Source organism: Diadema antillarum, unplaced genomic scaffold (genome assembly GCF_040938485.1).
Source record: "Diadema antillarum isolate AM-2024a unplaced genomic scaffold, OU_Dant_1.0 scf00000097, whole genome shotgun sequence".
In the NCBI taxonomy this organism is placed as follows: Eukaryota; Metazoa; Echinodermata; class Echinoidea; order Diadematoida; family Diadematidae; genus Diadema; species Diadema antillarum.
Window position 1 is genome coordinate 1,483,262 of NW_027270986.1, and position 13,060 is coordinate 1,496,321.

At 35.0% G+C, this 13,060-nt stretch overlaps 1 protein-coding gene across 2 annotated transcripts; it reads right to left on the reverse strand.

Annotated features, from left to right (window-relative positions):
* Positions 1 to 1,176: 1,176 nt before the first annotated feature.
* LOC139718576 (uncharacterized) lies at positions 1,177 to 12,695 on the reverse strand. 2 transcript variants are annotated; one of them, XM_071630044.1, is made up of 3 exons: positions 12,411 to 12,695; positions 2,237 to 11,376; positions 1,177 to 1,505 (listed from the first exon to the last, which is right to left on the reverse strand). In XM_071630044.1, exons 1-2 carry the CDS (start codon positions 12,503 to 12,505, stop codon positions 3,543 to 3,545), a joined length of 7,929 nt encoding a protein of 2,642 aa, XP_071486145.1. In that variant the 5' UTR covers positions 12,506 to 12,695; the 3' UTR covers positions 1,177 to 1,505; positions 2,237 to 3,542. The 2 variants fall into 2 exon arrangements, with proteins under 2 accessions (XP_071486145.1, XP_071486144.1); XM_071630043.1 differs by lacking the exon at positions 12,411 to 12,695 and having other exon boundaries at positions 2,237 to 12,049.
* Between the last annotated feature and the right edge of the window lie 365 nt (positions 12,696 to 13,060).

Sequence of the window (13,060 nt, forward strand, 5' to 3'; positions counted from 1 at the left end):
TAAACTAACACATTGGTGTCTTGCAAAACTACACTTCTAGATCACGATACATACTAAATTTGACTTTAATTGCTTGAATGATGGAAAAGTTATTCGATCTGCAAGGTTTTGGTAAAATTGTGGTTACCATGGCAACAATGTGTGTGTGGGTGTGACAAACACAAAAATTATGTGTTCCACATCTATACCTCAGGGCCATAATGCCTACCAAATTTGGCTTCAAATGCTTGAAAACTGTGGAAGAAGTTCACTCCACAGGATTTAAAAAAAAAATGTGGTTACCATGGCAATGCATTGTCACATACAAATACAAAGGACATTTTGCAAAACTACACTTAAAGAGCATCATACACACCAAATTTCACCTTCATAGATTAAATGGTTCAATTTGATGCAAAAATGAGTGGTTACCATAGCAACACATTTATAACACATTGGTGTCTTGCATAACTTCACCTTCTGATCATCATACATACTAAATTTGACCTTAATTATTAGAATGATGTAGAAGTTATTTAATCCACATAGTTTTGGTAAAATTATGGTTACCATGGCAACACTTTGTCTGACAACCACAGAAATTATGAGTTTCACATCTATCCCTCAAGACTATAATGCCTACCGATTTAATTTCAATTGTTTCAAAACTGTGGAAGTTGTTCACTCTACAAGATTTTGAAGAAAACATGCGGTTACCTTGGCAATGCTTTGTCAAGTACAAACACAAAGAGTGTCTTGCATAACTACACCTATAGATCATCATAGATACCAGTTTTGAAATTAATTGCTAAAAAACAATTGGAAGTTATTCAATCCACAAGGTTTTGGTAAACACAAAAAACATGTCTTGCACAGCTATACCTCAATATCATGGTTTAAATTGCTTCAAAACTGTAGAAGGAGTTCGTGACGCAACATTACCTGACCGCCCGAACAACACCACGGTGATTCCTATATACCCCCTTCACACTACGTGTGGCGGGGGTATAACAAGGTGTGTCACAATACACATAGCTTTATTTAGTTAGAGTGGACTCCTGTTATAATGAAATCTTCAGTACAGAACCAACAGTTTTATTTCATAATATCTGAATTTCATTATAACTGAAAAAGCAAACAGACATCAAATGACTATACAATATTTCAATCATGTAAAATTAATTATACTTTGTGCTTTTACATTCATGATGAATATTGTTGACTGCTCTTGGTAATACTTCAAAGTGAAGAGGCAGAAAGTTTCAAGACACTTTTAGTTATTGATCTGGTGTGTTGCGTGCTGAATAAAGTTTGATCCAAGATTGACAGTCATCCACACAGTAGAGAGAGATGTGATCAGCAAGTGCTCTGATTCATTGGCTTTGAGCCTTTTAAACCAGTAGACTCTTAGCTTCCATGTCATACCAAAAGTGCAATGCAACGCTGGCACGTTCTCTCTATTCAGCAAGGCCTGGCCACAAAGATATGTCTTCTGTTGCAAATGCAGGATATTGCCCTTAACATTGCTGAAATACAAGCATACGAATTTGTTAGTGGAATGGGAGAAAAGCATAAATGTTTAGCAGTATAATTAATGTTATAGACTGTTAATTTATTGAATAGGTATTTCAGACACATAGAATCAATTTCATTTAGTGATAACTTGTGAATGCAAGGACACTGAAACATTGACAGTATAACATAGCTTTTGTATTATTTTTAATCTTTTTATCTTATTATTACTTTTTGTTATTACAAGCGTATGCCTAACAAATTGGTGCACATATGTAGCTGGTTCAAACAGAACTGGAACTGTAATTCTATTCCTACCATTGTAAGAGTAGCTCTTGCCAAGTGCTTAAAAATAGATTCATATACAATATGCCAAACTGTACACTAACTCAATTTTTCAACTGGTCCATTCATGAAAAGTTACTGGTCTGACAGTGGGTCTAGAAAATCATACCAGTGGCAGTGAAAAGCATGCAATATGAAATTGATAGTTTCCGACACGCACTTATAGTGAAAGAAACATGATCAGAAATTTTTCAGAAAACTGACTAATTAGAAACAACTCTGTAGATACATTCTTCAATGGACTGCATTTCATAAAGTTTTGGAACACACATTCCATAGAGATAATTACACTGAGTAGCTGAACACTGAGTAAGATTGAGCCTGCCTTTCTCAAAAGTTAGAGTGCATATCTAAACAAGATATAGAAAAAATGAGAGGGGAGAAGAAAAGAAAAACTTACCTCTTAAGATAGTAGGATGAAAGCATGGACATGTCACGCATAAACACAGACCAGTCCAACCTTCATCGGGCAAAAGCAAAGCTATAAAGAGGTTAGATGCAATAGTCCAAGGCTAAAGTATTATATTACCAGCTCCTTGCATTACAATGGCTAACAAAGACTAATTAACCATAGCAATCAATTAACTAAAAAGCTGTGCTACACATAGACCACATACATTATTGATTGAAATCCTGTGCTATACATGATCAGTCAAACATGTCACTTTGTATTGTTTTACATGTACAAGTATTCATTGATATATATTACAACACATGAATGCACATCAAGATTCTGCATTAGATACACAAATTTTCATTACTTATTTTCCATTCATTTTCTTCTGTCTTTACACTTATCACACAATAAAACAAGCTTATCATTATAAACATTTGACTTTCTGAATAAATACAGGAGCCTACATTGCACTTCTGAAATTATCATTATGCAAAATCAAGCTTCATAAAGTGAAAGCAGTAATTTCTAGGCAATGTTGTATTTTTTTACTACATCGTTATTATGTCTCTTGTCTGTTCTATTCGAATAGTATACCTGTTCCATTTTGTTTTCTGTTCTTTCTCAAATTTGCCTGCAACAACCAAAACATTTCCAAGCTTTAATTTTCAGACAAGAACAACTTGAATCACAACCACTCTGTGAAACAGGATTAATAAATCTTATCTACAATTGGTATTGACACTCAATATGTTATCGCCACTACAGCTGTAATGCGCTTAGGTTTAGGATTAGAATATCTATCAGTCATTTCTGCAATGCTGAAATTTTTGTCTTTTCCTTTCACCATGTCATGCATTACCAAAAAAAGAAAGAAAGAAGGAATAAATCAACAGAGATCAACGATCATTATTTCTGTCATATTATGTCTTGTCTGTTCAGTTGTCTTCAAGTTAGTCCAGTCACTTTTTGTCTTGCAATGCCACTGTTTTCTGTTCACTAGTCTTGCTTACATTGTTCATGTGTCGTTTCATACTCACAAGCATATTTTCAGTGGATCCCTCAATTCTTTGCACTTTGGGTCATTGCACATCATTTCACTTAGATCACTTTGACTAGACATTGTAATGTATCAATATGATAATGTGTCATTATTGTTGTATACTCTATTCATCTCACACTGTTCTGTTTACCTTATTCCGTAATACAAAATGAAATATTTATGAAAAATAAAGATACATTCTAAGTGATTTGAGTATATGTGAAATTACGTTGAATAAACTTCCAGTGTTACTAATGAAAAGGAAATTCATTAAAATTGAATTCTAACAGCCTCATGATAACTGTAGTAGAGTGGAATAACTTCAGTGTGAAGTGCATCAATACCTATGCTATATACATGATCAATCAATGTGTCACCTTCTGTAGTAGCATCAAGCACATGTTGTTGATATCCATAAGAACACATCAATTTATGCACACATAAATCACTTGAACCTTGTCTGAGATTCTCATTGAAGTCACCAATAACTATGCATTTTCTACTTCTTTGCTGCAATTCTATAAGTAATCTGTTCAGTTTCTCACAAAATGTTTTTTTGTCATATCTAGGAGGTCTATATATCACTGAAATGAGAGATGAAGGACAAGTTACTGCAAATGTAATATATTCTAAATTACTGACATGTAAATCCAGCCTACTAATAGATTTGATTTTACTATACACTGCAACTCCACCATGTGCTTGATTTTTCAGTGCAGAAAATAAGGGACTTTCATCTGAATAAGATTTTGACCGGGGCTGATTGTACATTTTAAACTGATCTAAATTCACATCAAAAATATCATCATTAAGCCAAGTTTCAGCTAAACAAATAATATCAGAATTTTTAAATAGGACATTTGATTGGATATCTTTGAAATGTGCTTTAAGACCTTGAATGTTATGTAACATTATACTCATAGTTGCAATGGAGACATCATTGTCAATGTTCTTTTCTTCAACAAATGTTGACATGTTCTCTAAACTTTCTTTAACAGTTGGATTGCAATACACAACTTTCGGATCAAAATCTTCAATCGTTAGTCCACATAATGATGTAACACGGCTCAAAGCTACATATGCTTGTCCAGGCAAAAATATATTTTTCAGAGAAACGACAGCTTTTTCCATTGTCATGCCTTGTACTTTATGTATTGTGCATGCATATGCTAATTTCAAGGGAAATTGTTTCCGAGTATATTTTTTTCCAATTGATTCCTGTTGCATTTCAATGGACTGAGTTCCTACTTTTTCATTGTCAAATTTTACCAACACAATTGTAGGTCTTGCATTTTCATTTACTCTTACTATGTCAGTTACAGTGCCAATGCAGCCATTTGATAAACCTCTGGTCACATTCACATTTTTGATAAGCATCACTCTAGAATTTTCAGCAATCCAAAGATACGCTGGTAAAGAAGCTTTAGTACATCTCCGTGGTTTGTCACATTTTTTGTTTTTACCCTCATCACCGAGTTCAGAATCTTCTGCATCAATACATATGATGTTTGTGCATTTCTTGTGAAGCATTACTTTATTCCAGTCATTTACTTGTTTGTTTGAAGAATATATATGCAATGCATCCTCACATTGTTCTCCAGTTTGGCATGTTTGAAGAACTGCTATATCATCACTAGATAATTCATCTTGCTTTTCTTTTATCCTTAATTTGTTCAGAAGAACAGCAAACTCTGCATCACCCTTTTGTCTCATTATTTCTTCCAAGTTAATTAAAGAGAAGTTGTCTGTCCATAAAAAACTTTGCAATGTCTCTTTATACAAAGGAGTACCTTTTACTGGGGGTAACTGGTAGAAATCTCCAACTGCAATAACTGAAACCTTTCCAAATGGAGCATCATCACGTGTTTGCTTTATTTGCCTTAAACGTCCATGTATATACCACAATAGCTTCTGATCAACCATGGATATTTCATCGATTATTAGTATCTGCAGTTGACCCAGCTGATTACGTAGATGACTTATCTTTTCTTCTCCAAGTGGTTGGTAAGGTAGTGTAGCAGAAATGGGTATGGACAGAGCATTATGAATAGTACTACCATTAATGTTGTATGCTGCAATTCCAGTTGGAGCTACTTTCATAATTGAAATATCATCTGGATTATGCATCATTCTGCTAAGAATTCTTGTCCCTTCATTACATATGCATTTCACAAGATGACTTTTTCCTGTTCCAGCACCACCTGTCACAAATATCTGAAATGTTGTAGGTTCTTTTCCATTAACTCTGTCAAGACACCATTGTCGTATTTTGTAGAACACCATTTGCTGCTTGCTATTTAAAGTTCTTAAAAAGACATTACTGTCTTCTCTCGAAATGCTACATGATCTAAATTCTATGCCGTATGACTCTTTCTCCCTAGATTTAGGCTCAAGATCGGGGATTCTAAATTCATTATCAGCATCTTCAACTTTTTCATGGATTTTAGCTGTTTCATATCTTTCAACTTCTGTTTCTGGACAGAGTAATCCCCATGCATCTTCTTGTGGACCAAATTTCTCAAGATATTCCTGTGCTTGGTCAATTGTATCAGCATTTTTTTCATACTGACTGAGATTTTCATTCACTATACTTTTGACACTTTCCAGATTCTTATTAAACATTCTTACAGATCCAGTTTGATAAAATTCCTGATATGTCAAAAATTGATCAGGTTTTAACTGTTTTTCAGTACGAAATGGCAAATATAGTTGCAGTATACTCTGATAGTGTTTTTCTGGGGTTACAGTCGGTGAAAAACGAGGATATCTCACTACAGCATCATTCGTTCTTGATCGTTTTTGTACATAGCCCAGCTGATCTCTCAATTTGAACACATTCTGCTTCTGTTTCTTACCCTTCATATCAGATTCACTGAGTAGTCTATACTTTGAACAAAATGTGGCTAAACACATATTTTCAAATTCAAAACCATCAGGTCGGGCTTTATATTTATCAATCCTGTTTGGCATCCATGGACTCCTATCATCATCGTCTCGTCTGCTTTGAATAACACTCAATGGTAAACTCATTCTCACAGGGTTTGGTCCAACAGGTATAAACTCTACTTTTCTTGAGCACTCTTTCAATCTCAGGCTACAAACACGATATACACTTTCTTGTGCAGAAACTTCACGGTTTTGCATATACACATGTCCTATTTCTTTCATACTTTTTCGAGCATCTTCATTGCCCTCTTTCATTTCAGTTTCTGCATTCTTCAAGAGCAAACTCATCTCTCTTTCTGCTTTTGACATGTATGACACAACATAAACAACGCAAGCATACTCATTTGTTATATACTGCAAATCCATATTAGCATTCCAAGCTTTGAGTAAGAATGGATTATATTGATTCACCCATATATCTTTTGGATCTCTTCTCATGACTATATCTTCTTTCGTAGCTACGGCATTATAGGCATCTTCAAATTCCTTTTGAGACATTCCAAGAGCTTCAAAGAGCTGTCTAGCATTATCATATTTCCCTTCCATACATGATGAATTCTTCACTGTAGACAGAATGTCATGGGCTTCCTCAGTAAACTCTGGGTTATCATCAGGCTTCACAATAAATGTTTTCTCAGAGGGTTGTCTTGGAAAATTAAATCTACAGGTAGTTCCCTTTTTCTTGCATGATTTTGAATGTTTCTTTGAGTGAAGCTGAACATTCTTCACTATTTCATTTAGTTCCTCATCTTCATCTTCACATGGAATATTGCAAGATATGTATTTATCAACAAAATCTATCACAGTTTCATCTTTGTCAATACCCAAGTTAGGTGCGTTTTCAACCCAGAATAAACAGTGTGTGTGTGGAGATCCTCTCTGTTGAAATTCAATTCTGTAGAAGTAGTCAATTATCTTGCCAATAGGTTGTGCCTCACAAAGAATCACTTTGTTCAAAAATGCGTGAAAGCGTTTATCAAACATACGAGCTACTGTCACTGGATTCGACTTTAATAATTTGCACTTATCTGTCCAATCTAAATCATTTGCTTTTCTTCTATCACCTTGTTGATTTAGCAATGTATTAATAACTTCAGGCCATCTCATTTCAGCTGATGTAAATGATGCAAACCATGTAGGCTTTCCAAGTTGTCTAACCATTGCTAATACATCTTTCTGTGTAGACTGCCAGTATGGAGGTGTTCCCCGTATTTGTTTCAGGAATTTGTATCCTTTATTTGAATCCAGTATCTCACGAACCTTTCTTGCATCTTTTAGATCTGAACATTGCATCGATACAGGACTATCAATTTCCTCTGAGCTTTTTCTGAGAGCTATAGAAACATTAGAAAGTATTTGTTGCAGTTCATAAATACACTGAGCAAAAAAGATATATTCTGTATTTCTTGCAAATCTGTTGTCTACATGCATCAGACGATTATGTAAATAACGACCAAGTGTTATCTCAGTGTACCTGGTATCATGAAATGTTGGCTGGCCTGTTGGAAATAGGACAGGAAAACATTTTGCCTCATTACTCTCATCCATCAACAGTGATACAGGACTATTCTTTTCACAAGGTGCACAACATATAATATCATCAAAAAACTGATCAAGCACTTCTTGCCTCATATCAACCTTCTGTAAACATGTGTCTAATTGAGTGCCTTGTAATCGTCCATCTTGATCATCCTCTATATCATCGTCATCATCATTAGTTTCACTTGAATCCAACAGTTTAACACAAGCTGCTTGACTGTTTTCCTCTGATAAATCAGAGCTCCATTCGTTATCTATGGCAATATCAAAATACCACTTATTATTTTTCTTCAAATATTCCAATGCAGCTAGCACATTCTTTTTCTTGACAAACTGATATTCATAATGTCCTTTATACGACAATTTCCTCTTCAGTTTTACGCGAATGAATTGGTCATCAGTCTCTGGTCGAGGTAATATCTTTACAGTTTCATCTGTGCGTGAAGGTACACAAACTGTTGGGCCATGTACTCCATATTGTCCTCCTTTAGGCAAGTTCAAAATTTTCATAAATGGAATGTTTAGTGCAATCAAATGTGTTTCTAACTGATTCAGATTTTCAAGTTCCGCAGGAATAGCATGTAATTCTAGGTTATTTTTGCTAGCTTCAGAAGGCATATTACCAGCTAATAACTTCCTGTGGCAAGTGTAACAAATCCATAAAGAATTTCTTGGTGACTTTACTATTTGACAGTCAACATCACAGCCATTACTGCATGTATGCAAGTACTCCTCTTTTATGCATTTCGAATCACTATATTTTGCTTTTGTGCACTTCAGTACTTGGTTTTTGAATAATAATTTCAAACATACACAACATACATATTCAGGGCCGTGTGACACTATTTCCCTATATTTTTTCAAAACATAATCACAATTTCTCATATTCATTTTTTCTTGCTTTTTTCGTTTGATGTTTCTATTTGCAACCTGCTGTCTGTACACAGAATTTCTCTTGTACTTAATGCTTGCAACTTTTCTCATAATTTTCTTATATCTTTCCCTGAACATAATATTATTTCGATAATTAGCTATCTTCAATTTCTTAAGCCTCTCTCTGAATGAAGTATTGCTTTGATATTTAGCTTTCCTCAGTTTTTTAAGCCTCTCTCTGAATAAAGCATTGTTTTGATATCTAGCTTTCCTCAGTTTTTTGAGCCTCTCTCTGAATAAAGCATCATTTTGATATTTGGCTTCGCTCAGTTTCTTAAGCCTCTCTCTGAATGAAGCATCGTTTTGATATCTAGCTTTCCTCATTTCCTTAAGCCTTTCTCTGAATAAAGCATTGTTTTGATATCTAGCTTTCCTCAGTTTCTTAAGCCTTTTTCTGAAAGTGGGATCCAAGGAGTACTTGTCTTTTTGTTTCTTTTTATTTTCCTTTTTCTTTTCTAACCTGTAAGTAACATCTGTTTGATATTTTACTTTCTTTGCAGCTGCATTTTTATGTTTGCGGGATAGAAAAGACTGATCATCAGATAAAAAATCTGTTTCAAACTGCCTTTGCTCAATTTTTTTCTTTTCTCTCCGTGCTCTCATTTGATCTCTATTTTTTCGTCTGGTAACTTTAGCATTCCCTTTTTTCCGTTTTTTTTTCCTTTTTGTAGTTTGCATAGTAGTTTGAACTTCTTCAGATTCTTCAGTGTGCCTACTCATTTTAACTGCAGGTTCCATGTCATTCTCTAATACTTCATTGTTCAACATATTGATTTGACAATCATCGACTTGTTTTGTAAGTTTCCTCTTTGTTTTGAGTTTTCTCTTTCTTGTCACAGGTGTTTTCAAATCAGTAATGTTTTGTGGTCTTGACAAGTTTTGGGATGAACTTGATGTTTGGATCCTTGGACATACAGATTCTACAACATCGTAATGATTGCCATTTGTGTGTTGCAAGTAAATACCTCTTTGTGATGTAACAATTCCAAACTGAAGTTTGCTTGCACCAAATAAATTCCATTTTGAACAGTTTTCTTCATATATATAAACATCGGTATCTAGTAGATTTGATAAGGCCATTATTTCCAGTTCTGTAGCCCATGTGCCATTGTTGAATATTCTTTCCTTTGCTATGTATTTTACAACATCTGTGTATCCTGATCTTAAAAGGCTTACATAATCTTGCTTGTTTTGTAAAATATGTTTAACTATTGCTTTTCGAACATCACGGTGTGAATCTTCCTTGCCACATGTGACATATGATATAGCTCTGTAAAAGCAATTTCCATCACCAGTAATTCTATAGATAGTCAATGGTTGTGACAGAAAAGTAATATCATCGTTTTCTACCATATCTTTTTGCATATCAGTACTGCTACATTTGTCATTAACCTTTATACCTAATTTGCCAGAAAACTTCTCTCTATCAGATTTATTCACAGGACTGTACTTGAGATTAATACTTTTTATCTCTCCTACTTGTTTCACCTCAGATGCATCGATATCGACATTTACTGTCTGTTCACATGTGTTTTGTAATGGAATTTGTGTCTCTTGCAGGTTTGCTACCATTATTTGTTTTGATGTCATTTTCTTCAGTCTAACACTGCATTTCTTTAATGTCAGCTTTTTAGTAATCTTAGATGATTCATCATGACTTTCCCTCTTGTTTTCTACACTTGTATCTGAATTCACATGTAATACAGATAATTTCTCATCCAAAGTACTAGATGTAGTTACACTTTCCACTGCGTCAAAATGATTGCCTCCAGTGAACAGAATATATATGCCTCTCTCAGTTGTTACTTTGTTGTAGTATCCAGGTTTCTTTGCAGACAGTATTTGCCAATTTTCTGTTCGATCATCATACACATATATATCACGTTCTAGCATATGTGCCATTGAACTAATATCAGTGTGACCAGCCCATGTTCCTAAATCCATCAATTTCTCTTGAAGTACAAAGTCCCTGACACTCTGATATTTCACTGTGTCTATTACATTTTTAAATAAATCACCCGTTTCCAGTAAATGTGCCACATTGAATTTCCTGAGCATGAAATGGTTTCTTTCGCTGCCAGTAACAACATGAGCAATACTTCTGTAAAAACAGTTGCCATCACCTATAACTCTCTTGATATTTACAGGTTTCCCAATACACAAACTTTCATTTCTATCCTCCATTGATTCATTGGCAGTACCACTGTAACTGAAATTCAATTTATTGCACAAAGACTGTTTGTCTACGTATGTAATCGGCACAAATTTGAAATTTTGATCTCTTTTTTCTGTTGTCTTCTCAACTGAAACAAATTCAACTTCATTCTCATTTCCATAGTCATCACTGTTTACATTTACTCTGTTTTTCTTTGTTTCATTTTGAGTCTTACAGCTATCACTGTTAATTCCTTTAACATGATCACAATGTTTTGAAATACTGCTACTTTGATCATTTGTATTCCTACATGCAGTATTTACTAAGTTTGATCTCTTGGAGCCACTAGTTGTCAATGCATTTTTCTTAGAATTGGATTCTAATGCCAGACCGGTTAGTTCAAACTGAGTAGTATGTAAATCACATGCCATTGATTTTGCCAAATTCAAACAGTGTACCTGTATACCTTGCCATGATGAAATGCTAAGCAAGACACTGCATCCATCTTGTACCAAGTATCCATCATGACTTCTGGAATGAGAATCAAATACATAATAACCGTTGTCATGTGTAATGATTGCAAATGTACTCTCAGCAAAATTCATAAGACATGCATCATATCTGCACAGTTCTTGTTCTAAGGCTTGGCTCAATGACAAAGCACCAAAATTTGACAAATTGTTTTGATTTCCATCCAACACTCCATATTTTGATTCAGCATATGTTATTTGAAAGTTTTCATCCAGAATATGAAGTTCCTTGGGTAATTCATCTATCATTACAAGCTCTTCATTCAATGGTGAATCCTTCTTTATGTAATAATACAACTCATTCCCAAGTGTCAGAATCTGATCAAGATCACGAGGTCTCATTTCGATTCCATTCTTTGTTTGGGTGAAGAGAACAGCCACAAGGGAATTACATGCACATTGTTTGCCAGCAGTGTAACCAAATCGTTGATCACCTTGATTAAAATTTCCTTGTGCAATTGTTTTGGTCATAGGGTATAATTGCCTTTTACCACATTCAGAACTTGAGAGTGAAACAGGCTTACAGACACGTTCTTCATTCTCTAAATCACTTGCAGCTGGTTCATCATCTAATACATGTACTGTCGATTCCTGTACATCATATGAATTATGGTGGTCAGCACTTTTTGCAGAATCATCATTCATTACTATGCTGTCAAATGGATTAGTAATTTTTTCACGTTCAGGCAAGAATTTTGAATCATTACAAACTTCAGCACACTGTGTAGCTGAAACAGGTCTGTGACATGGAGAGTGAACACTTCCATCTGTACAAGAATTCACAGAGAACAATTCCTTCACTGATATTTGTCTGTCACTTTCAACATCTTTTCTTCCACTGTAACATGAGTTCAGTTCATGCACATTGTGCATTCTGTCACATTTCACTTTGGACGTATCATTCGAGCTTGTGTTGTCTCTACTTGTGGAATCACTGTCCTCGTGGTCAAATGCTTCATTCTTACACAACTTTTCATTATTTGCTACATGTTCTCCTTCAGGAATGTCAGGTTTAACCTTTCCATTATCACGCACCTGTGAGTCAGCATTTTGTACCGGTAGCACACTTTGTCTGTTGATCTTCGTGAAACGACCTTTCTTTCTTGGTTGCCGTGCATTTCCACCTCCATACAGCCTGTTCACATTCCAAACTTCTTTTTCAATGTCTGTGGAAGGGACAAAGGCACATGTAGTCTGATCACCATTCGGTACGCAACATTCATTACTCATATTCAAAGTGCTTTTAGCCACATCAGCCCAACTTCTCTGTGTTTTTGCATAGATTTGCTCAGTGTATTTTGCCATAACATGAGGTGACTGAACACACTTCGAATATACATTCAATATAGATTCAGTATATACCTGCAGACTATCATTTCGTTCTGTGTCCAAGTTTGCATTCATATTTCGCTTCACGAGTTCACCAGGTTCTTTTTGCCTTCTTTCTACTTTTGATTTCTTGCCCTTGCTGGTCTTGGCTCTTTTCTGTTTTTCAAGATAGTAGGCTTTCATTGCTTTGCCAATGTAGGTCACACCAGGTTGGAGAGGCACACCATTTACTGATCTCACTGAGCTTTTGTTAAAGGTCTTGGTCTTGGGATTGTCAGTCATTCTTTGGGATGTTGTCACTTTTGTCTTCCTCGATTTCACAGTTGTCCAACCATCACCAACTGCAGTTTCTAATG